Source organism: Hesperophylax consimilis, chromosome 5 (assembly GCF_061612785.1).
Source record: "Hesperophylax consimilis isolate HC1 chromosome 5, BYU_Hcon_1.0, whole genome shotgun sequence".
NCBI lineage: Eukaryota > Metazoa > Arthropoda > Insecta > Trichoptera > Limnephilidae > Hesperophylax > Hesperophylax consimilis.
Window position 1 is genome coordinate 39,401,592 of NC_142840.1, and position 27,454 is coordinate 39,429,045.

Consider the following 27,454-nt stretch of genomic DNA (forward strand, 5'->3'; position numbering starts at 1 on the left):
AAGTCATGGAATTTATTTTATTGCGACAAACCCTCTTCACAATAACCTTTTAGATACCTTTTCTATTATTTAAAATTAGTTATCGTATTTTGATCTGCAAAATGAAAAATATTTTTTGCTGTCTTAAATAACATTTATTCAGGTTACAAGTGTTTTAAATTTAATCTTGTAGTGCTACATAAAAAAAAATATTTTAATAATAAAAATAGGTCCTCAGCCATTAATTTTGTGAGATCTAATAACTTATTACTTTCTCCTTCAGGAGCAAGATTTTTATAAGTGAATTTAATCTTCAAACAAACGGGAATTCGTATTCTTCTCGATTTATTTAATTATTTGTACACATTGTATTTTGACTGTATTGAATTACACAATAATATTATTCGATAAAATATTGACTTACTTACGTATACTTATTATTATTAGTACTTGTTATGTATTTCGGCAATTAAATTATCAAACTTTTAATGTGAATAAAAAAAATCACTTTTTTTTTTTTTTTTAGATTTATATAGTGTACAAAAGTGGGATGGGGAAGAGAAGGGTGGGGTAGTGTCTAGCTATTCATATATGTTCACCAAACACGGTAAGAGCCATTTTAAACCACGTTCAATTCTGACTGATGTTTTGTTTACCAGGGCGATACTGAGACTTTTCACCACTCTGAAACATGCCGTCAGTGTTTCATGTATTGAAATTTAATTTTAATTAAGTGCAAAATTATTTAAATAAAAAATTATATCAAATAATTATAAGCAATAATTAGTCTCCTGATATATCAAACAAATTGAAAATATCTCCCAAGTAAAAATAAATGCCGCCAACGAGAATGTATTTTTACTCGGGAGATATTTTCAATTTGGATTGATATTTCAGGCGAATAATTATTGCTTATAATAATTTGTTATCCTTTGTGCTAAGCATAAAAAACCTTGTCTTATAAACATTAGTTTATCATTAAAAAAAAAAATTATATGCTCACTTCAGGATACGAGATTCATAGTCGAGACATTCGCTTCTTAAATGTTTGATTGCTGTTAAATTTTTAATAAGATATTTTTATCGAATCATAAAAAATCAAACATGTCAAACATAAATTGTTATTGAGTTCTATAAAATATACTCAAAAGCCGAAAAAAACTTTTAAAATCGCTTTCAAAAATACGAAATGTCGGAACAAATAATAAGAATTGGTTAACAACCTTAACAGTTATTGCTTTTCACATTTAAAAAAACCTTTAGTTTCATTCAAGATTCTAAGAACCAAACAATTGAATTTAAATTTATTTTGTTATAAGATTCTGAGTGTTCAAAGAAAAAATAAATAATAATTGGAATACTTGTAACAAGCCTTAAACGAGGTTATCTTCTTTATCGTTTTAATGGTTCAGTAAATTTTATGAAACAAATCAAACTATTAAAAGCACTGGTAGAGTGCCACGGGAAAAATAACCATTAAAAACATCTAATTTAGAAATGTTAAACACATAATAATTAAAAATGCACAGGAGCAACTGAAGGATGTACCGGTAATATTAGCTACATATTATTATTTAAATAATGTCAGTATTCCGACATTACCCATACACCAGTACACCAAACGAAAGAAGAAGAAGAAGCTAAATATTCTTATTTAAATAATATTGCACCGTTTTCAATTACAACACATTACATATTACACGAAGTTAATACAAGGAGAATTGCTACAATTAGCCCAGTCAATGAAGGTTTTGTGTCGGAACTAATTCCCCGGAAGCTGAATTTTTCACAGATGTTAGAAGACCTTTAGACATGTATTTTTACAAAAGTCCCCGACTTTCCCCCTTGTGCTTCCTTCCCCACCCCCTCTTGAATATATTTTTCAAAGCCTTTCGGAATACGCTAATATCTCCTTAATGGTTTTATAAAATCAGATTATTTATTTTTTGTTTACTTTTAAATTAGTTATTCTAAAAAATTGTACTCTTTCATTTTTGCGAGGAAAGCTATACAATCTCTACAATTTATTAGTAAAGGAAAAATATCAGTTTTTAAAATAGAATTTCAGAATATATTTGCACATAAGTTTTTTCTGAGCCAGTTAACGAACAAAAATAAATCAACAAAACTTGTAGACAATATGTTTAGCTATAAAATAATGTATATAATTATGGGTTTTAATTTATAATAAGGCACGTAGGCTGTTAATAAGGAGCACGGCGCGCGGCGGCTCGAACGCACAGCGGTTCGCGGCGAAGCGAGAAATTACAAAAACCTAAGGAAAGTAATGATTAATTCATGTGATTGCTTTTTTTATAACAAATTCATTTAACTTTGAAGAGTTTTATTGTTATTTACCAGTTTTAGTTCGGAGGGGAGGGGGGTAATATAAATATTTTCCCCTGCCCAATGAAGCGCTTTCATTATCCACCAACCGCCGTGCCCCGGTCTGGCTAAACAGTCATATTATGTTGTATGATTGTTTGTAACTTATTATTTAAATAAAGGTATGTGGAAAATTTATGGGAATCAGTTTACGCGTCCTCAACAGTAACCCACATGCTCCAGAGACATGAATATTCTCGGGCAAACAGAGCCTTCACTTTAACAGCAGCGTCTCTTGTCCACGTAATGAGAGAAGAATACCGAGATATTGATGGGAAATTAAGACAAATAGAAAATATGTATCAAGATTTAGTTACGTGGAAAAAATATGAAGGAGGTTAATAATGATGACAATCTAAAAGAGACGATTCCATATACAGAAGCAAGTGAAGACAGGATTAAGAAATCATCGAGAAGGACTGCCAAGTTGTGGCTTTACCTTCTACATTGCATTGACCTCATGCTTAGATTTATATTTGCAGAAAAGTCCGGGAATCGGAAAATGCACCTAAACACTATTGTTGATATGCTTCCATTTTTCCACCCGGCAGGACATTTACCATACGCAAAATCAGCACATATGTAAGTTCAAAGTATGTTGCAATTCGAATCAAGAATAACTAAAGAAAAATATAAACTATTCACTGAAAATGGGTACTTTACAATAAGAAGAAGCGACAGATATTGGTCCGGTACGTAGACGGACAAGATCATCGAGCAGTGTCTCATGAGACCAATGAAGTCAGTAGGAGGTTTGACACTTGGGCGCGGAATCACTGACAGCGCTTTGTCAAAGTGGAAACTTGGAACCACTTACTGCGTGAAAATGCAAAAGAGCATTGAAGAATTCATCGGTATAGAATTTAATTTTACTGAACAGCATGTTGAGCTGCGCGAATCACGGAAGAAAAGGGTTGAGCTAGATACAGGAAAATATACATCATGGCTAAGACAGCACAGCCCTTTCACCAAGCTCTCGGGGGAGCTGGTGTCTTTATCTTCAGGGTTTATTTCAGATAATAGTGTCAATTGTGATAACGCTTATTAGATGGGCCTGGCAGCAATGCAAATAATGAAAGGATGTAATTTTAGAGATATACGACTGAAAAGGAAAGACATGGTGACTACCCAGCAAGATTCAAATCCGCAACTGTTAGGACGAGACAAGTTGCAGTAAACCCCCAGCAGCTATTTAACAGAATACTGTGAATTAGTAATAGTCCTAGCAAGCTTTAGACCTACTTAGGATATGAATTGGCTTCAAGACTCCTTCTATTTTTGATCAAGTCTCCCTTCGTAAAGGAACAAAATCATGTATGGCGAAAGTATTTAGCGAAAGTATTCATGACGAAGTTGATTTGGAAAATGCTGCAATAGTCATCGATGGGAGATACCTCCTACACTCTGTTGTTTGGCAAACTTAAACTACTTACGAAGGCATCATTAAATCATACTCACGTTTCGTCCATTCTAAATTTGGCAAACATTCTATTGTCGTTTTCGATGGATACCTTGAAGAACCAACTGTAAAATATGAAGAGCAAAGACGAAAGTCGGCTAACACCTCATCGTCCGATATTGAATTTTCACTACACGTTGTTGACTAATAAGGAAGCTTTCTTATCTAATTAGAAAAACAACAAAAATAATGATTGAAGAACTGTGTCATGAATTTAGTGAATCTGGTTTGAAAACAGTCACGGCCGCAGGTGATGCCGATATTGACATTGATCGTGATCTTTTGGTATTACTCGTAAGTCTTGCTCCTGAAGGAAAATCTATTTTTTTCTCTAAAGATGTTGGTGGAAAGGTCCCTTCAAGAACTTTCTACATCATAGAGAAACCTACAATGTTAAAATATATTCGAAAACACATGCTATTTACAGACTGTGATACGACCCCATATTTATATGGGTTAGGAAAGATAAAAGCTGTTCAGATGATGAAAAACAATCCCGAAGCAAAACGCGCAGCTGAGGCATTTCTGGAAAAAGATGCAACTGAAGAGAACTTCTTGCAAAATGGAGAAAAATTCGCTCTCGCCATGTATGGTCTTGGTAGCTACTCTAATTGAAACGAAGCTCGATACTATAAGTTTACCAGACTAACGACAAAATCAGCTTTTAAATCTAAATTTGACTTGGCAAAACTACCACCGACTTCAGAATCGTGTCATCAACATTTGTTGAGAGTTTATTTGCAAGTACAGTTTTGGTTAGGAAACAAACTAAACCCTATAAACTGGGGATGGAGGTATGAAAATGTTAATGAAAATGGTGGAAAGAAGAAATTTCTGAAACCATTTGCTCATGATGACTTTCTTTCTCTGGTGTCCTGTTCCTGCAAGTCTAGAGGTGGAAATAACTGTGGCTGCAGAAAATCTGGATTCACCTGCTCTGCCATGTGCTACAACCGTAACGGATTATCATGTCTGAACACACCCCAGTATGACGAATAAATGGAAGACCCTTGACTAGAAAATTATTTGAATATTTGCCTAATTTTGTCATAGATAATATTGATAAGTATATAATATAATTTACAAACCGTTTTGTCATTATAATATTATTTGAGGTATATTTTAAGAAGCTTGTTTGAAAGTAAATCATTTTAGATCTATGCACTATTTTAAGTGATTCGTTGTTTCGGTATTTTTTAGTTGATAGGTGCACTTAATAAAACAAGTGAGAATTTCAACAAATATTTTTTAAAACTTCGCCATAACATAAGGTTTGCAATATTTTAATGTTATGAAAGGGTAGTCCCACGCTGTTGTAGGTATTTTTGGCTTATTTCATATACCTTTATTTAAATAATAAGTTACAAACAATCATACAACATAATATGACTGTTTAGCCAGACCGGGGCACGGCGGTTGGTGGATAATGAAAGCGCTTCATTGGGCAGGGGAAAATATTTATATTACCCCCCTCCCCTCCGAACTGAAACTGGTAAATAACAATAAAACTCTTCAAAGTTAAATGAATTTGTTATAAAAAAAAGCAATCACATGAATTAATCATTACTTTCCATAGGTTTTTGTAATTTCTCGCTGCGCCGCGAACCGCTCCGCGTTCGAGCCGCCGCGCGCCGTGCTCCTTATTAACAGCCTACGTGCCTTATTATAAATTAAAACCCATAATTATATACATTATTTTATAGCTCAACATATTGTCTACAAGTTTTGTTGATTTATTTTTGTTCGTTTACTGGCTCAGAAAAAACTTATGTGCAAATATATTCTGAAATACTATTTTAAAAACTGATATTTTTCCTTTACTAATAAATTGTAGAGATTGTATAGCTTTCCTCGCAAAAATGAAAGAGTACAATTTTTTAGAATAACTAATTTAAAAGTAAACAAAAAATAAATAATCTGATTTTATAAAACCATTAAGGAGATATTAGCGTATTCCGAAAGGCTTTGAAAAATATATTCAAGAGGGGGTGGGGAAGGAAGCACAAGGGAGAAAGTCGGGGACTTTTGTAAAAATACATGTCTAAAGGTATTCTAACATCTGTGAAAAATTCAACTTCCGGGGAATTAGTTCCGACCTTGGGTCTTTTTTTCCCTTCATTGACTGGGCTAAATATAGTTTTATTTAAAAAATTACAGCTTAGACCAAAATAAGGCACCAAAACAATAAGGAGGTTAAGTCAAGACAGGAACAAGGTTTTTATGTAGTTCGTGACTTTTGCCACATCTTATGGCTTACACCAAAAAATTTAAGGTTCTGACATGAGTTGACAAGTCTTGCCATTCTGGATATTGGTGAATGGTATCCATAATTTGTGGAGTGTTGGTTGAGGAAAAGCAAATCATTATTTCCGAGTCTAAGGGAAGGAATATTGAAAGCGATGAGTTGCAACAAAGTAGTCGAGTTAAAAAAATTGAAAATGCAGATGAGATAAAAGTTCTTCCTATTTTCTAAAGAAAAAATATTTACTTTTACTCCAAGTTTACTCAAAATTTCCAGCCCTAGCCTCCAAGTAATTTCCCTTAAGAAGCAATGCTGTACGGATTCGATATGATCAATGTGAACATCATAGAATGGAGTCCAAATTGTGCAAGCATATTCTTGATAAGGACCAACAATAGAACAGTAAAAATTTTTTAGGGAAATTATATTATAGAAGTCAGAGATAATTATATTGATGAAGACAAGTAGTTTTGGAGATTTAGTAACGACGTTATTAAAATGTTCATGAAAAGATAGCTTATAATCTAAAGTGACACCAAGGTCCCTAATAGACTGAACAGTAGATAAGCGAAGAATAATTTGTTCATTATAAAAACTAATTGGTTTCTTTACTCGATAAAATGACATTATTTACCATTAAAACACATAAATTTGTTTTTGACCACGATAGTTTTATTTTCACTCTACCGGTTTCGGAAGATCCCTTCCTTCGTCAGGAGAATATTTAAAACTAATCTACTACACAAAATATTGACACATAAATACAAAAATGTTAAGTGTTTGAGAGAGATGTCGACAAAGTGGAAGGGGTAATTACGGGAATTCCAGGAAGAACAGAGCGGTTAACTGGAAATATGTCAAGAATAGGACTATAAGACAGATTAATTTGGTTATTTATTATACTGGAGTTATTATTGATGGCTTTTCTGATTTCAAGTGCTTCTAAATTATCTAATTTTTTGCCTTTATTACTTCGGTGAAGAATTTTAACCCCTGTATCTTTACTAAAAGTATGATCGGTGGAAATGAGATGATTGGCAAACTCTGAAAAATTATTGTTATTTAAACATCTTAAATGTTCGGTGATTCTAATATTTATATTTCTAGTTGTCTTACCTATGTAGAACGATTGACAATCATTGCAACATAGTTGGTAAATGCCTGAGTGGCTAAATTTGAGATCTTTATCTTTAGTATTTTTAAGTAATTTTCCCAAGTTGTTATCAGTATAGAACGCGGGTTTAATGTGGGTAGGCAAATTTTTTGTACTAAGTGAAGAAAAATTGGATATGTATAAGATTTTACGCCATTGAAAGGGATTTATGTGTTTTAATTATAAATTATGATGAGCTACAAAGTGAATGCTTTTTAAAATTACATTATTTACCATTTATCAACATTTAGTTCCAAACAGTTTATTTTACACCAATCATTAAATGATTTATTATCTTATTGAACAATAAAACAATGTTTGTAGGTATTTTAAGGAGTTTATTGTCTGTGTTGTTACCAAAAACGGATCTCAAAATAAACATCAATAATATTGTTAGTAAATAAATTAAAAAGAAGCGAAGCTAGATGAGCTCCTTGGGGCTTCCTAGAGGTTAAATCAATATAGATTTAAAGTTATTTATTTTAACCCTTTGCTTCCTTTTTTCAAGTAAGAATTAAAGAAGGATAATAATGGATATCTTATACCGATGGCATGTGGTTTGGCCGTAAAGATTTGGTGGTTAACTTTATCAAAGACTTTAGAAAAGTTTGAGAGTTATCTTCAAGAGCTTTGGCAATGGAATTAGTAAAGGAAAGTAAATTAGTTGTGGTAGATTTAGCAGAGCTAAATCCATGAAGGAATACTCAATAAGAACATTTTTGAAAACAGGAGTGATTTTCTTTGTAAGAATAGACTCTAAAATTTTGGGAATATAAAATATAATCGATATGGGTCTGTAGTTTCCAACGTTTGTCTTCTTTCCTGATTAGAAAATATGTACGATATAAGAAATTTTCCAAGAATCGGGAAATATGCCCGATAAAAGAGATAACATACAAATTTGTTTAAATAAATCATATTTACATTCTATCAGTAAAATATCAATAATACTGGAATACTGTCAGATCCAATATATTTCTTTCCAGATCAATTCTTTAAGGACTGGAAAACATCTGCAAGTGATATTTGGCAACTATTCAAATTAATAGTATCGGCATAGTAAAGTGGAGAAATGGTAGACAAGGTATCAATAAAATAGACAGGAGAAGTGCTTAGCAAAAATGTTAGCAATGTCTAGACTATTGGTAACATAAGTTTCATTATAACACATACTTGAAGGGAGATTATTATCAGCTCGCTTTTGGGAAACAAATAGCCAAAATTATTTACGGTTGAGATTTAACTTTGTCTCGGTAACTTCAATGAAGGATTTATAGCAGTTGGCTGGTTTAATTTTAAACAATTATGAAACAAGATGAGAAAATTTCTGATAGAACATGAATTTGCCAGTCACTTTAAATAGCTTACAGATTTTTTTTAAAATATCGACTGTTTCAGTTTAATTCTAACCGATTTAGGAAACTTTAAATTCCCATGGGAATGAACGAATCCATGGCATGGGATAAAAAATCGTTAATTTTAAAGATAGTTTTGTTAATATTTATTTTAAAAAGAGAGATTTCCAGTCGTTCTATTTAAGATTTTTGTTCACGCTGTAGTCACTATCATAAAATAATACATTTTTGGTTTTAAACTGTTAACACCGAACAAGTTCGTAATTTTTATAGAAAAATGTGGATGGTATTTATCAATGGGCAACAATGAGTCAGTAGGTTTACTAACATGTACACTGAGCATACTAGTGAAAATCAGAACCAGACAAGAACCAAGATACATAATTCGTAGCAGTGTTCAATTGAAACATATTTATATACGTAAAGAAATTATTGTGGAAATATGTGGTGAAATGATACTACCGGGAGTTTTGACACGTTGATTGTCATGGAGCCACAGTATTTATGGTAAATTATAATCACCACCTAAACATATAATAATGCGGAGAATGTACGCACAACCAATTACGCTCCAAGTAGAACACATACCAACGGATCAGAAACATTATTAGATGATTCCAGAATATGGCAAGGGTACTTTTTGCTTATACAAATCATAACCCGACCTCCCCTGGTTTTGTTTGATTTTCAAATAGTCCAAGTTCAGCCGATGGAACATTATCTGATTGTAACTGCACCCTTTTTTTAAGTTTCTTTATTCATTGAAATTGTTTGTTACATGCATTGAGGATTTTTCGACCACCATGCTAGGCACATGCCCGTGTTATATGGTACTCTGGATCTATCATGTTTCATTGTAACTATTGTACACTTTATATTTATGGAACTTAATTGGTCTAAAACATATGAATGTTTATTGTTATAATTTTTTACTGTACGACTGTTTGCTTCCTAAATAAAAAGAAATAAAAAAAAAAATATTGTACTTTATATATTACTCATTTAAAAAAATTCAATTTCATGATTATCATGCATGTTATGCATCTGCTTAAAATACAATTAATTGTCCCACTTTTGTAACAGTACACAGTTATTTTTTTCTCCGAGAAAACTTGTAAATTTTTGATCCCAGATTCGAATTTAAAATTAAAATTCTTGAGCATAAACGTATCAAAAATTTAGGGCTTTCATGTAAAATTAACCATTTTTCTTATCTGATTACATACTCGTAAAACGAACTCCTGTTTTCTTTGATGTAAATATTCAGTAACTACCTGCTTTAAATAAGATAAGCAGTGAAAATGAATAATACACTGTATCTAAATATTTCGATGTCAATAAAAATCATTGTGCGCAGTCCATCATGAAAAATTCGCATGAATAATAATAATTGATACACCATTAAATCATATTGACCGTGTTTTGGTGCACGCCTTCAAGCCACATTTTTTGGGAATGTTATCTTTCAATGTTTCATGTAGAATGGTCTTTTAAATACAACATGTTATAGTGATTTTTTATAATTAAGGTAAAATTTTAATATAAAATCTGAAAACCGTAGGTACAATTACACAACCCTAAAATTTCTCATTTTAAATTCGATTGTAATATACGATTGTAATCAATTTTTTTAAAACAGATATCAGCTTTCAGAAAAACTTCAAGATTTTTGAATTAGTTTTACGAATTTATACACAATTTTTTTTTATCGTGTCGTGTAAATTTTTTATTTTGTGGCTAGAGGGTTTTTACCAAAACAAAGTCTAACTAAGTAACTAACTAAACGTCACGCCGTTTCCCCACAGGAGTAGGCAGAGAGGACGGACCGCCTAATAACTCAGTCTTGGCACACACTCCTTGCCTCATTCACATTCATACATCGTCTCATACAAGGAGAAATACTCTTTTATTATTCTTTTTTACTCTTTTATTATATCTGACTCTTGATAAATACTCTTTTATTCTATCTGACTCTTGACATGGCCCGACTCAAGTATTTGATTCACTTCGTCGTGCCATGTCTTCCTCGGGCGTCCCCGACTTCTGCTACCATTCACATTTGCATCGTATATTCTCCTAACATTCCTTTCTTCGCTCATTCGCTCTACATGCCCAAACTGTCTAATCGTCCGTTTCTTGATCTTACTCACTACGCTTACATCAGCCTTGCACTCTTTGCGGATCTCCACATTTCTCACACGATCAAAACATGGTTTTACCACACATACGCCTCAGGGATCTCATTTCAACAGCATTCAGTCTACTTTCATCCTTTCTCTGCCAGTTCCATGCCTCACTTTCATACATCAGGGTAGGTACCAGCACTCCACTGTGGACTGCTAGCTTCGCTTCTTTGGACATTTTTTTGTTAGCGCCAACTGCATTCAGTCCTCTATTAATTGAGTTACCTGCATTAACTAATATACAAGTCTCTGAATATTTTACCTGTCAGAGGATTATTGTTTTATAATATTGTAAGTTAACATGTTATATTGTCTGATTCATTGTATAGGGAAAGAGTTTGCCATAGACATAACACAAGATTCACTCAAAATGAAGGACTGGTAGTTCCGAAATGTACTAATAAATATGGTGAAAGAACTTTAAACTATATAGTACCCAAAATTTTTAACCTTTTACCAATGACAATTAAAAATAATAACATGTATACTGCTCATGTTAAATATAATCTAAGGAAATAGTTATTGGATAATAATGATCTATACTGATGCCCCTGAAATGTAATTCATATTCTTATAAAATGGAAAAACAATTATTTTGTAATACCTGACTACCTACCTATATTTATGAAACTATTGATGTACTTGTTGATAATACTAATTTGTTTATATATTTATTTTTACTTGCTTATTATATAAGGCTTTTATGCTGCTATTTAAACTTTTCTGCAATGTAACCAATTTATGTAATTATGTACCGTTCAAATTGTATTTTACGAGTGTATAAATGTTGTCTCTATGTCCCTGCTGACAAACTACATAAGTAGTTTAGCGGGTTTAAATGTGAATAAATACAAAAAAAACCTTTCGTTCAATATCTCTGTCCTTCCCATCTCTCGTAAAAATATTCCCTAAATACACAAACTCATCCACCTGCTCCAAATATTCCTCATTCACAACTATATTGCACACTGTTTTCGTACTCTCTCTTTCAAACAAAACACAGTCGATATCAAATATCGCAAAATATAAATGCGTTTTCAGAAAAGTTAATATACATAAAGCTTATTTATCATTGTCAAAGTCAATGATACGTGATTTGGTCTTTATTTCGTGTTTTCTCTAAAATTCTCCATTGTGTTAAATTAGTTCAATTCCACTTCAATTAGTTGGTAAAGCCATCGACACTTCAAATAATGAACTTAACCACATTACGAAGTGAACTCAAATTCAGAAAAAAATCTATAAAATGTCATTATGCCTTGTAATGGTCGTTTTGGAGAGCAATATTCCGTTAGCGCTGTGATCAAATTATACTGGGAGGCTTGGCTTCAAAAATAATAGGCAAAATTCTTAGAATATTTTCATTCAACTAACATTTCTGTATCCTGACAAGCAAAATGATGAATTCAGGAAATCAATTTTAGTATTAAAATATTGAAGACAATATTAGTGATTTCTAAACGAAAATCTGAAACAGAAAAATCAGAAAAGGAAACGGTCACATCTGGGACTCGAACCCAGGACCCTTGTCTTTCCGGGACAGTGCTCTAACAAATAAAATATATAAAAAATAAAATAGGTTTATCTAAAAAGACGCTGTCTGGATTGTATTTAGTTCGGGTTGAATCTTGCGATCATACATAAAGATAGTTGCCAATAAAAATGTGCGGTGAAAAAATGAAGACAATGTTAGTAGTTCTTATTCGAAGTATGATACAGTGAAAAGTGACCGAGGGGAATAGGGTCCCATTAGCTCAGTTGGTAGAGCACTGTCCCGGAAAGACAAGGGTCCTGGGTTCGAGTCCCAGATGTGACCGTTTCCTTTTCTGATTTTTCTGTTTCAGATTTTCGTTTAGAAATCACTAATATTGTCTTCAATTTTAGTAGTTTGATTCTAAATATATATATTTGATTATATTAATATAATATATATAGAGTGTCCTAAACAGTGCTTAATTACAGTCATGCTCCCTGACTTACAATACGCTTCTGCAATTTGGGCCGTAAACCACAAAAATGCTTAGAATTGCTGGAACATATTCTAAAAAGTTTCTAAAGTATCTTCATATGAGAATACATGGTGAGTACCAGCGGAATGATTTGCTCTCGGAGACGCGCTACCAAATGTCAACTGTGTACAGATGTTGGCCCCGCCTTTGGAATGTTTTGACTATGCACCAGTCAATGTCACTTGTTCCTCGGAGCATCTTCCATTTAAATACCGGTAGAACAAGGGCAGCATTTCCAAGATTTTTTTCTATGAAAAAATGATTCATATATGAATATAAATATTTTTTTTTTGGGACAATTTTTGTAATTTTCCTACTACCACTACAGTAAACGGAAAATGTTGCTTGCTTCGTGATGGAGGACTTAGGACTTACTGAAGGCCTAGACGGTCTCTGTGGTTGCGGGGTAAGACTCTCGACTAGCAAGTCGAAGGTCGCGGGCTTAAATCGCGGCGAGCGCAAGTAAATTTAATTTGATCAATTTGTGTTATTTCACAATTGATTAATTATAAATAGTATATATTATACTTGCGGCACGTTCCGCGGTGGAAGATACTCAGTATCGCCCCGGTGTCAGACCACCATTCAGAATTGAAAAGTTGCTTAAAATGGTTTTAACCGTGTTTGGTCACCAGATCTGAATAGCCAGGTACTCCCGCACATTCCTCTTACGCATCTAATTCCCCTTTCTACTACATTCAGCCTCACAACATATTCCAATTGGGGATGCCATAGTCTCACTGGCTCCAGACGGGTCGGAACAATTTGGTATGTTGTGCAGTAACTCACGCCGCCTGGGTGGGACCCAGACACGATGAAAACTTATAAAAATAAATAAAAAAAGCTCACCTGCATCATGCCTCTGAGCAGCCAGATCTTCACAGACTTCTTCCTTTTCTCTTCCTTGCCGAACTTGCCCCTGTTGGAGTACCCGTTAGCTCCTGAGAGGCGCGAGGGCGAGAGGCGGTTCTGGCGCAGAGGGGTGGCGGGTGTCAGGGCGGACACCGTGTTGGCACCAGTGCTGATGCTGTTGGGGCAGCCGCCAGAGTCCTGATGCAGAAGAGTCACTCCGTTCATAGTGGCGGAGCTGTACGACCTTTCCACTGCGAACAAAAAGGTATATCTCGTCAAGCCTGGAAGGAATGAAACAGGGCTTCAAAATTGGAGCATTGGATAAAAAGAGGCCGTTATTTACAGAATACAGTACACAAAATACAGAATACAGAACACACTTTCAAAAATAGAAGACCTATTACTTATTAGACCTATTAAATAATTACAATTATTTCACTATTTTTTTGACAAATAATTAATTCATTTTATAATTCGAATTATGTTAATTGTTGTCTGATACCCGTAATTATATAAATAAATCTACCGAAAGCAGATATTTGATGTCCTGACATTGGTTTCTAAGGCATTTTCAAATTACGCCTAAAAACTCTCTGGAGGTATGTATATAGCATTAGCCCCGTAGAGACTTGTTCGTTGAACAATAAAACCACAGATTTTAACAAAACAGTTTTTCAAGAAAGCGGTATAAAGGTTACGTAAGGCCTAAGGGGGCCTTATTTCCCCATTCCTCGGGCCCACTCAGGTTTGACTTACACAAAAAATTTATATTTTACTAAGTTGCGGTAGTAAAATATTTAATTACCCTACCCAAAAAATGTTGCGGTGATTAACACTCGAGGGAAGTAACAGTCTAAATTATTACTACAGCGCCTTCATTCCGCAAAGTATTTCCTGCCCCGATTAATAGCCCCCGGAACACTTTTACTTTCCCCCGAAAACTAACAATTTAATTCTTTAACAAGATATGCATTTTTTTTTAAATATATGCTTGTACCTTTATAAATAATACAATTTGAAAATGTTATCTCAATTTTCTATGCCTTGTGGATAAAACATCACTTAACGTCTTGAGGAAGATTTTTCCCGAGAAAACCTTTCAGAATAAAAACTTCACTATTTGTAATCACTATAATATAGTTTGAGATTTTCAAGTACTATAGTGACTTATTTTGGAGTTTTATGCCATGTCGCGCTACCTTCTTCTTTAGCTAATGTTTTGGACAGCGATAAATAGGCATAATACCTCAAAAACAAAACACATTAATTACCACAGCCAAACTTCATCGTATCCGTTTCTTTCCATCCCCTATTTACTTTCGTTCAAAAAAATTTGTTTTCCATAGTTCCACTGGTTCCGGGTATTTGGAACTCGTAAGGACTTGTTAGAAAGAAAACATAACGTAGGCAGTGAGCTTTCAAGACTTTCATATTTGAACTGATTAATTGCTTAGAGTTTTGAACTCTAAACGATCCGTAATACCATTTTTATTTTAAAACCAAATTATATAGTCAGTATTCTGCAGAGTATAACGTGATTTTTTTTCAGTTGACAGCTTGTATATATATGTATACATATTAATATATTCCGCTAAATAAATTGACTATCAAAACACCTTCTGACATCCTAAGCCAAGCTTTTAGTCGTGAATTCAAATATACTTTGACGTTCTGCCTTCTGAAGCCTGGAACACCTATTAAATATAGATACATACTTGTTTCCTGTCTCGCTATTTTGGTTTAAAATGTAATCGTTGGGTAAATGGGTATTTTGAGGAAAGAAAAAAGTGAAGGTTGCAGGTGAGAGTTCGGTCACATCATTCCACATTCAAACGATAAAATAATATCTTGAATCTGAATTCATCCAATAAAAACATTTAATTAATGAATTGAGAGTTTTTAAGCCCATAATGCGCAAGGTCGAATAAATGCTTAATGGTTGCTTGCTTACGTTAGCGAATCGATGACGATAATTTCACTTTCTTTTGGTAATTTAAAAAGGGTGTTTTTCGTCGGTTAAAAAATGCTTGAAGGCTTTATTTATTTGAAATTCTTAATTAGACATATTTTATGTACATATCAACTTCAAAAATGTTGCTTCCTTTATGACGTATGATAAAGTATGACGTATGATAAAGCGACTCAAAATATTCTTTTTCTTTGCATTTTAGGAATGAAAACAACTTTATCATACTATATAAAACTTTGATTTTTTAATTGAAATGATAATATTCCGTTTTATGAACTATTATTCAATGCAAATGCAATGACATTTTTCCTTCGTGTTCTGCATATATAATTTAAACTTTCACCTTTGACTTTTTTACATAAGCTGCATACATGATCCCCTGAGGAAAATAATTTTTATTGGACCCTTTTTCATCTTTGGGGATGCTGTGTGGACGGTTTTTTTAACGAAAGGAGGGAGAAGAATATCTGGGAAGGAAAAGTGTATGACGTAGGAAAAATGTATGACGTGGTGGGTAGGAATAGGGAGATCAAATCGAGATGTAAAAAGATCTCCCTCAACCAGTCTCCAAATCCGGCCCGCCACACAGACGCATCCACCGCTAAGACCTAGATAATCCTTATACCATGAACCCGAGCATACCTGCTAAGTCACCAAATGTAGCAAACCACTCGGGGTAACCTATGAAAGAGGTGTTAGTTTTCCAATTAATGGTTCTCGGGGCAGCGGTACCTATACCCGGTAGCAGACTTCTACTGCGGCCAAATATCTCATCGAGATTCCAAAGGCGTGAGGCTTATGATTTATTTAATATCAGAAATACCATAAACAATAATTGCACGTCACAGAGTAGAAGCATCAGCAAATACTGGACATACTGGACATAATTAAAAAAACATATATTAATTAACTGTGGTATTTGATCGTAAAATAACCACAGAAGGTATAAAATGAATCAAAGCTCAAGAATGACATGAAAGCAGCAGACACAAGTACTTTCAAAATGTAATACTCGTATACGAGTAAGGGTAAACTTAGAATTCAAATATTGATTGAAAAGATATGATAATATAGCCTTCCTGTACCTACATTCCGTGCAGTTAAATAGATCCGCCATGTGTGTCTATAACTTCAAGTGAGTGTTTGAAATGCTCAGTTCTGATATTGTTACATTTCAACAGAATTTACTTTAAGACTTCTTTTGTCTTTTATCTTTCATTTCATTTTCAACAGGAACGATTCGTATATTTTATTTATCTTAATATCAAACAAACGAAAGTTGGCAACTTTAGACTGCGTTGAAAATGTTTGTATTTTATTTTCGTCGTGACATCCACGAGTACCTGCATTGTTTTCGGTCTACCCAGGGAATTCTCAGTATGAATTCAAAATATTCAGGTTTTTTCTCTACTTCTATTGCAAATGTTTACAGTTTTAGTTAATATATTTATAAAACATAAAGGTTTTAAACAATTTGGCATCCGACATTTTTATTTTATATTATAACATACTTATGAAAATACTATAATAGTTGCGAACAAGGGCGAGCGCTAATAAACTAGTATAATAAGGGGTAGAACAAATTCGTAAGATTATGTAGCTTATTTTGTAGAACCGAAAAAAGTAACAATAAAACTATATCGGGTACGGGTATCGACGACACGGAACCATCCATTGGATAAACAACACCTTTGCCATGGGTCACCCCCTAAGTGTTTTGCTACGTTTAGTGACATAGCAGAGTTGCCCGGATTCATGGAGTGATGTCTGTCCAGGTCTTGGCAGCAGAAGCGTCTGCCCATCACCTGCGTGGCAGACGGAATCGGGAGAGGCCAGTTGAAGGAGACCCTTTGACCTATCCAGCTGCAGTGGGACGGATGAATTCATACGCCAGTCTCTCCATGACACACTGAACCAAGATCCTTGCATACCCTGCATACCTTTCTCCTTCCCAGAATCTTATATCTTTTGTTCCTTAAAAAGACCTTCCAGACATCATCCTCGAAGATGACAAAGATCCTGAGGGAAATTATTTTCCTCGGGTATGGAGGGTTTCCTCATGGTTTCCTACTGTGTCCACAAAAACTGTGTTATGAAAAAAATGTTATGAAAGCAACATTTAATTAATTGATCATCTCAGGCAGGAAAGTTCTATTTTTAAACTGATTTGAATGTCATTTTGTATCGAAAACTACTTATTGCAAATTTATATGCAGTTTTTTCCTCAAAATTGTTTAGAAATTGAATTTGAAATGATTAATATTCAAAATAATAAAATGTGTACAGGTGTACATGCTCGTATTTCCCACAATTGAATAGTTTAATGTATACGGATACCAAATTGTATAAATTCTAGTGTAGGTGTTTGCGTTAAATATAAATGATGTATTTGAAAATATGAAAAAAGCCTAACGCTATTTTTCTTGGCATTCCATTTTCCTTATGAAAACAGAGATATATTTCCCTTCAACCTCAATTTATTATTTCTTTGCATGATTGATTGCAAAAATGGGAATGCGCCATCATCGCCAAAGTAGACATGATAAATATGTATGAATCCCCGTTAAAAGTAATCTGAGGTTTGTAATTGGCCTAATGAAAGCTTTTCGGAAAATCTTTTTTTTTTGAAGTAGTTGGTTCAATATTCAAATTAATTCAAAATAATTCTGCAAAAATAAGGCTTTTCCATAAAATATTTGGACACATTTAGAATGTCAGCATTATTCTGTATTCTTCTCACACAAAAAATGTAGTATTATTACGATAAACTAATTTTATACAGTAAAAAGTGTAGAACAATTACGCCCTTTTAAAATTCTACCCCTGTAGAAAAACACGCGAGAGAAAAGGTTTCGACCACAATTTTTAATCTATGAGATAGATTAAAAAAATACGAATTGCCATTAATTTTGCTGACGTTCATATGGTTTTAATTTTAGTATGAGTAAGTTTAAAACGTCGACAAAAAATTTAAATTACATTTTTTCTAATGGTAGAGAGCACTCTCATATAGGATAAGGGAATAGGACAGCGGAGAACAAGATTGCAAAGAATCTGAATATTCAGAGTTGAACAATTAACATAGCTTACAATAATTTCCTAACCTAACCTAACTAACTACAACCGAAAAAAAAATTTTAAATTTTTTTTTAAATCATTCTAAAAACAATTAAAAATTTAATTACTTTATATTTAATTCGTCTGCACCAGTATTTTACCCGGATTTAAATGACTTACAAATCTGCCATAAAGGTCTTTCCTTGGTGATATTCCGAAAACAAAGATAAATTTCATTACTTAATATTAAATTTGTTCGCACTATTGTTTGATCTGGTGATATTTGTATTAAACGAACGTACTGCTCTACCATGGAGGTCCTACCTTGATGGAAAAATTCAGTGGTGACCCATTTTGAAGGTTTGCAATGAAATATAACGTTATCAAATTTCAAAACATCGAATGTTACCAAAATGTCAGCGTCGTTAGGTAAAAAATAAATATGCGGTGCTGTAAATAACATGTGTTTGTATTATCAATTTGGAGTTTCATCGCCCGCACAGGCCGTTACGCCGTTATTTCGCTACTTACGTGAACTTTAACGACCTACGCCATAGCAAATATTATATGCCTCCATAAGGTTCTATATCCCAGCCTTGAGGAAAGCTTCTGCGAGCACCCTAATGACAGTGGCAGGTCGGCGCATACAGGAAATAGTCTGCCAGAATTTGGGAGACAAATGGTTCCATGCAGCTTTTAAAACCCCACAGGCTCAAGCTTCAAAATGTAACACAAGTGGTTGTGCGAAATATATACCAGGGGATACCCAAAAGAAACCGAACTGATTTTGTTGGGGGCTTAGTTTTTGTGGTACCGGGTTCTGCCGGCACTGCGCTGAAGAAGTCATCCTTTCGGTTGGTTTGAATTTTTTGGTGTTGATAATTTAGTGTAGTTGTCGTTTTTGTAATGACTGATTTTCATGAATACCGCGTAGCCGTGAAGTTTTTAAAACTTGTGATGTTTTGAACATCCACATAAATAAACGATAAATAATAAACGAACGCGCTCTAAAAATTTTTTGTTTGGGCTAACAGATGGGATTTGTTGACAGGCGGGCTAGAAGTGCCACGTTCCCACGGGAAAGGAGCAGAGATCGATGAAACAGTCGAGTCTTGAACTTAGATACGTTGACAGCTCCAAGAAATCAATACAAGTCAGAAGTGATATGTGAAATTACAGTTAATTATTGAATTCAAATGGTATTAGAGAATATTGTGGAATATTGAATTAAAGAGAAAGATTATTGATCCGGTGTTTGTGTGAAGTGAAAGTGTGTTAGATTAAACGTGATTTCGTAAATATGTAGTTCAAACTAAGTGACTTGTCTTAAAAACATGGAAATGATAAAAATAATGATTGCGTTTTTAAAACAGAGTGAACGTATAAAGGCAGGGGGTGTTTAATCGGGCTAGGTTATTGATTTGGCGAGATGGCATTCTATCCACGGAGACCGAAAACCAGAGAATCAAATAAATTATTAACTGTGGGTTCGAATCCTGACAGATTAGGGAGGTACAATTTTATTTACAGGAATATTTAATTACCCTTTTATAGGCGTAGGGAGGAGGTCGAAAATTAAAGTGATTTAGCTATATAGTGTAACCAGGTAAGCTTCACGCTGAGAATGAGAGATGACTAACTGGGTGAGTTTTTTTATATTATCTATTAAATTCCAGAGGACCCCTTTAAAAGACGGATACAACTAAGTTTACGACACCTGCCGCCCAAATAATGTTATCATTAAAAGGAATACCCTAGACGGATTGTCAATCAGCTGTGAGTGAGAGACAGGCCAATGACCTTTTCATATATAGGCCGAGAGGCGCGGTGTACAGTCAGTCAAAGGGGAAGTTTTGCTAGCGTATGCCCTCCCGAATTGAAAGCGATCGGATGCAACCAGACGGAACAAAATGAAAACTTTTCTTCTGTTATTTGACTTTCTAATTTAATACTTTTCATCTATTGTTTGACTTTCTAAGTTACGAATTGGGATGCACAAAAACATATCTAGAGGCAAAAGAGGGAGATGGTAATCTCCGAAATAAAACTACCAACCGAACAACTTTTCTCAACAGGTACCTTTCGAGAGGTAGGCAGCCTCTTTAAATTAAATGCAAAAATCAAACCAATTATCCGTTTATACCTACCTGAGAGGATAGGTATTCAGTAGAAGTTACCCATACCTAATACACGAGGGTGCTAGTAACCTCATAAAATAAATACTGGAACCAAATATTAAAATACAGACAGTCCTCTTCCTAAATTTGGCATTTCGAGTAGACCTTACATATATCTCACATGATAATTGGCTGAATGGGTAGGCACACAACCTATCGCTAAAAAGCAGGCTAAATGTCGACAAGATTGTCGTGTGTTATCTATGTTATTGACCTAGAAAGGGATGTAAATCCCCGACGACGAGGGAGTTACAACGTTTTCTAGAGGTGGCACGTAACTTAGGACCTTACGTGTCACATTTTCGCGACAAGATTCGTGACAAGGGATGTCATGGCTTTCCCCTTCTACACTCAGTAAAGTAGATTTCCTGGAGGTGTATGAGATTGGGGCAATTCTGAAATTGGTGATGAGACCTGGTTTTCTTTATTCTGGCGTGACGGTTGCCGATTTGGAACAAGGGGAGACCCGGCCGGTTGTGAAATCCAGACACGCAGATATCAATCGCCTTGCTCAAATTATCATCCATCGGTTTTGTTTGGTAAAGAGGAGGAGCCAATCTTAGCTTGAAAAAAAATTCATTCCCTTTCCTCTCCTTCCCCTCCCAAAATATATACATGGATGGCGCCGACAACTAACACCATAAATTTATCGTATGTATATCACATATATAAAATCTAACACTTTATTATACTCACATAATCCTATGACAGGTAGACTCACGTAGCTAGTTTGAAAAGCAGGCGACTCAGAAAAATCAGGTTTATGAGATGGCTTTAAAACACAGCGGTAATGAATTCAACTCACTCTATCTCAAAAGAACCATGGGATACCACACATACATAGATAACTAGGTTTCTAAACCGAGAAACAAAAAACCAACACAACGTTCGGTGAAGCCTTTTTATACTGATCCGTCACGTGAAATGAGTACGTTCAAGGTAGTACGTCACGTAGACAAACTAGGATGTACACACTTGAAGGGGTGTGTAATAAAGAGAGAGGCAAGGGATTGAAAGACGCAGGGAGGACCTTCCTACCCCGGATATATACATAACCAAAGCCTTATGGAAAAGTTACCTATGGGACTTAAAGAAAATTTATCGTAGAAAGAAGAGAAGAAAAAGTTGAAGTAAGAAAGGGCAGAAATACTAAAAACGGCCTACAAGGATTATGCAATGGGTAAAATGTTTGTGGTTCTCAAATGAATAACAAACTCAACAACTAACTCAATAACTCTGACTAGATGACTCCTCTTACAACGAAACAACAATTCAGCACCGTCTTGATATTGGATCTCACTTTGTGGGGTCTTTTGATATTCCATTGGATTCATTAGTTTGGAGTCTTCCATTGGATTGTCGTTTTGTTTCAGGATCTTATCCATTGCACAACGATTCGTTACCTGTGGTGACCCTGGATAAAAAGTTTGGTTCATTTGGAACTCACGAAAATCAGCCATGGCAAAAACGACAAGTGCACAAAACACCAAAAAATTCACACCACTCGAGAGGTTGACTTCTCCAGCGCGAGGATTGGCAAACTGACTGGACCTGGGGAAAAATAGGTAACAGTACTAGAAATAATAAGCCCCCCGCAACATCAGTTTCTTTTGGGTACCCCCTCGCCTTACTGGGAGGCTGGTAAGGTCATGTGTTCTGATTTTCTGTATCAAATTTTTGTTAAATACTAGCCAATATCATCTTCACTAATTCACATTCACAGTCCCCTTGAGGTGATATTGCACAAAAACGGAGCGAAATAAATCATCCAAATATTATTATTATCATTTTTAATATAATAAATAATGTATTTACTTAAAAAATTGATTTTTTTCCGTTCGCGTTCCGCGTTGCCGATAAAGCAGCATTTTTGAACTGACAGATGATATACATTCTACGTGGAAAACAAAAGAGAGCGAAAATAAATCAATTGTCAGATTTTTACATGGTTAGAGTAATCAAACTAAACCAAATCTATTGTTAAAAATATATATTTTTTTTTTTTTATAATTAGTATTTTTTTTTATACATACAGGTAGGTATGGAATGATGGAACACGGCAAGGAATTAAACAATTTTGACCAATATAATTAATGTGTCTTTGGGCTAGCCTAGTTTTAAAGTGAGGCACTGTGTACACGCATATGTTGTGTCTCTGGCTAGAACGATTTGGATTTTTACAGAAACTATAAGGACGAGTGTATATAAATTTAAGATATTGGACACAGTAGATCCGCCGTAGTTCCATAATGTCAGTTTACTGAAACAATTGATCGGTGGGATATGTCTTGGTCTTCTGGTGCATTATCTTAATGATAGATTCTCAATAATTTCTAGAGGTTTCACATGGTTCTTGTATGTTCTTCCCCAGGCGATTATTCCATAGGAAATGGATGAAAGTACCAATGCATCACAAACAAGCCTCGTGGTTCTTATGTTAACGATATTGTCGGTTATTCTCATGCGTTTGAATATTTAAATTAGGTTCCTCAATTTATTGGATGTTTTTTTCTATATAATAAGTCCATTTGAGTTGACAGTCAATAGTTACACCTACGTATTTGATACAATTTCCTAATTTTACATCTTCGCAGATTGAGCATGTCGCAGGGTTACAGTTAACATTATGGAACTTCAGGTTAGGATAATTTTTAGAGCATGCCTTTTGGGAATTATAGAAGGGAATAAAAACGGTTTTATCATAATTTAGACTATAAAGATTTCTGTCTAGCCAATCTTTGACTATTGCAATGCATTTGTTGGCTTTACTTATTGTATCTTACCATGTTTTACCTTGTAATGTTATTGCAGTATCATCGGCAAAAGAAAGAATTTTACCTGGTATTACTATGTCGCATAGGTCATAAACAAGTGTTTTATTCAATTAATTGAAAATAAATTACTGTTCAATATTATATACATTATATTTGCGGTAGGTTCCAGAGTGGAAGATACTCTCATCACCGCCCTGTTGTACGACCACCATTCAGAATTGAGTCATATTTTGAATTGGCTTTGGCCATACTCGGTGACTAGATCTGAATAGTCAGGTACTTTCATTTTCACCATCTCCTTTCCCTCCCCACTACCTTCAGCTTCACAACATACCCCCATTGAGGATGCCATAGTCTCAATGGCTCCAGGTGGTTGAGAGCATTTATATTTTTAAATTTAGGTAAAAAGGTAAATAGTAGTGTTTAAAGATATTATTCAACACGGCTACCATTTCGACAGGTTTGACTGAACACACAGAAACATACAAAAAAAAATTACATACAAACGAAATTCAAAGCACTTGAGTTAAAAAAGGACATCGCTACGCTCAGTCAACAAATACTTCACAAATTCTCCTTAAATAAAATAAAATAATTAATTTGAGGTCATGAGAGACATAAAATAATTAAAAGCTATTACTTTAATCATTAAAAAAAATATTAACGACTCTTAAACAAAGATATGAAAACAGAAAAAAGATACTTTCGCGTTTTAGAATTGAACCCAGGATCTCTTCCGTGCCGGGCTTTGAGCCATTTGGACCCTCTCCTCGTCGGTCATATTTAATTGTATCATAACATCGACTAAGAACGAATATATTTATGAAAGACACAATCTATATTGCATTTTGTTTGGGCCATTAGTTTCTGACCATTGCGCTAATTCGACCATATCAACTTACGTCATCTTTAACTTTATCTTACTTCCACTGAAGGCTAGCAACATCATCTTCATTTTATAAACCGTATTTTTGTTTGGTTGCTATATTTATGTATGATCGCATATATTCTAACCATAGTGGATTTTATAGTGACTTTAATAATTTTATGAGTAAAACCTCAACTTGTAATATTCAATCATTAAAGACAATACTTAAGACTCTCAAAAAAAGATTTGAAATAGAAAATGATTCAGTCGTATCTAGAAATTGAACACAGGACCTCTTCCAGGACTAATTCGACCATTAACTAACGTCATCTTTAACTGTATCACACTTTGACTAACAGTTGCTAACATTATCTTATTCATCATCATTACATAAGTATGCCAAAGAATTTGAAAATTCTTTCTGACACCACCGCTATTTGTATTGACTGATTGATAGATTTCTAAAAATTCTAGTGTATGCGGTGGTGGATTATTTATATATGCAGCGCAACCACTCTAGGGTTTAATCTTCAGCAAAATTAATTGCATTACTGGATTCTTGCAGATTTTCGCGGAAAGAAAATTATAATTTTAATTTGAACAATGCATATCGCTGAATATACGTATAAAATATTAATGAAAACAAGCAACCTGAGAAGTGTATTACATTATATTATGTGTCACTATTTCTCATCTACATAAATAGTGTAACTGAGATAAACCTAGGAACAATAGAGTACAAAGTCATCAGGTATGAACAAGATTTAGTAATTTTTTTTCAAGGTACAACAATCACGTGAATAGGTCTTTAAAAACACATAAAAAGGGAGGATTGAAGTAAATAAATGTCTAGAAATCTGTAAATAAAATAATCTGCTAACACTCAACATTTCAAAAATAAAATACATAACTTTCAGCAAAACAAAAGCTGGTCAACTACATTAACTTAACTGTATTTCATAAAATAACACATGCTGTGCATACGATCATACTAAATTATATCATTTATATTACAATTGAATTTTCACCAGGTTCCATAAGCCTGAAAACAAAAACATATCTGAAAAAGTCCTAGAAAAATAAATTATTTCATTTCTTTTCATATCACACGTAATTGCTTTCTATCAAAATATACCACCGGTCGGTGATTGAGTTGACACAGCGTTTGGATCCCACCCAGGCGTAGTGTGTTCGATTTCTCGGCTGGCTAAGTCCTCAATCACAAAAAAGGTAACATCTTCCGCTTACTGTAGTGGTAGTAGGAGATTTTCTAATATTGTCAGGTTTTCCGTAACCCGGAATATATGCCTTTCTTTAAAAACGTAGAAAAATTAGTTATTTTATCTCATTTTATGACATGTAATTGCTTTCTATCAAAATATAAATTCTTTGATTGCAAGTTCATGCAGTGGAAAATCGGAAACTTGCTACTTCAAAGCACATTATTATATAACGTGCAAGTATATAATGCAAAAGTTGCCATTGCGATTTCTACAATTTTTCATAAATACCGATCCAAGTTTTCTCAGGTTGCTTTTTCCTGACAACACGTTATTTACGAAATGCTCTGCAAAGATTGCATACATTTCACGTTCTGGTACATTTATTTTATCAGGTAGATGAGACTGCAAATGGATTCTGTAGATGGTCGGGTGTTTATATCGAATCTCGAGTAAATGATGCGGAAAATCTCCTGTGCAAATACAATGCTGCCATTATTTCACGACAAAGGCAGTGGAAGCTGCCAACTCTGGATACAATATATATTTTATAAAGTAGCTAAATTTATTTAATATTGTAAAATTAAGATGTTGATGTACCTTTATCGTTAGAATTATTGAAAAACGTTAATGATTTGTGTAAATACAAGATAAATCTTGAAATGTTTTTAATGTACCTGTATTGTTATTGTAAGTGCCACCTCATGTTGACGGAAGGATGAATTCCCGGATTTGCAGCCCTAATAAGAACAAGGGTGACAAGAATAAGGGAAAGGAAGAAGAGGAATAGTTTGATGACCTTTTTTATGCAAAACTCAAATTTCGATTTGGGGCCAAAAAATGTATAAAAGGTGTAGAAAATATCTAGCACGGATATATACCATATAATTTTTTTTTTAAATTATAAAATATTGGTTATTAAAGGAGAATCAGAGCTTTTCATGATTTTTAGAGGCAATTTAAACAATTTGCCTCTAATTGTGAGTTAGTATTTGTAAAAACTTATTTTAATATAATAAAATATATATTTACAAGAAAGGTATGGCATTTTTAAAAATTTAAATGACTGTTCTTAAAACACAGTAATTGGAAAATTGACTGTAAAATCATAATAAATCGACTTCTTTAGGGGTTTATATTTTAAAAATTGTGTTGAAACCAAGTGCTATTTTCTTAACGTATTTTGTGTTCAGCAAAATTCGTTAAGTTTATCATTTTTCTTTATAATGCTCCCTTTATTAATTTCTTCGTAATACTATTTAATTTTTGTTATTACTTTTGTGTATATAATATTATGCATTTGCACTCTCTAAGGGTCGTATGGGTTTAAAGGAACATCTTCACATTCGGAATTAAAGTCAATATCAATATTATAGAGGCATTGCTCCCACCAAGGTATTAATGTACAAAACACTAATTGGACCAGTGCTTACGTACGCAGCCGAGACGTGGGTTCTAACTAAGAAGAATGAGCGAGCACTGGATGTTTTTGAAAGGAAAATTTTGAGGCGCATCTTCGGACCAGTTCTAGACAATGGATTTTGGCGCAGACGTTATAACAATGAGCTCTATACTCTGTTTAAGGAGCTAAACGTCACAAAATTCATAAAACTGGGAAGACTTTGGTGGCTAGGTCATGTGGAGAGAATGACCGAGCATCAAGAACCAAAGTCCCTGCTGAGCTCAAGACCGATAGGCAGAAGGAGCCTGGGAAGGCCAAGGTTAAGATGGAGCGACAACGTCCTCAAAGATTTATCTGCCTTGGAGCTTCG

General features: G+C 34.0%; 1 protein-coding gene across 1 annotated transcript in view; it reads right to left on the bottom strand.

Annotated features, from left to right (window-relative positions):
- LOC149423935 (cholecystokinin receptor type A-like) overlaps window positions 1-27,454 on the bottom strand; it is a 264,990-nt gene that overhangs the window by 93,038 nt on the left and 144,498 nt on the right. Inside the window, exon 5 of the mRNA XM_089631931.1 lies at window positions 13,615-13,868. Coding sequence (XP_089488057.1) covers window positions 13,615-13,868 — 254 coding nt within the window. The remainder of the gene's footprint in view (window positions 1-13,614; window positions 13,869-27,454) is intronic.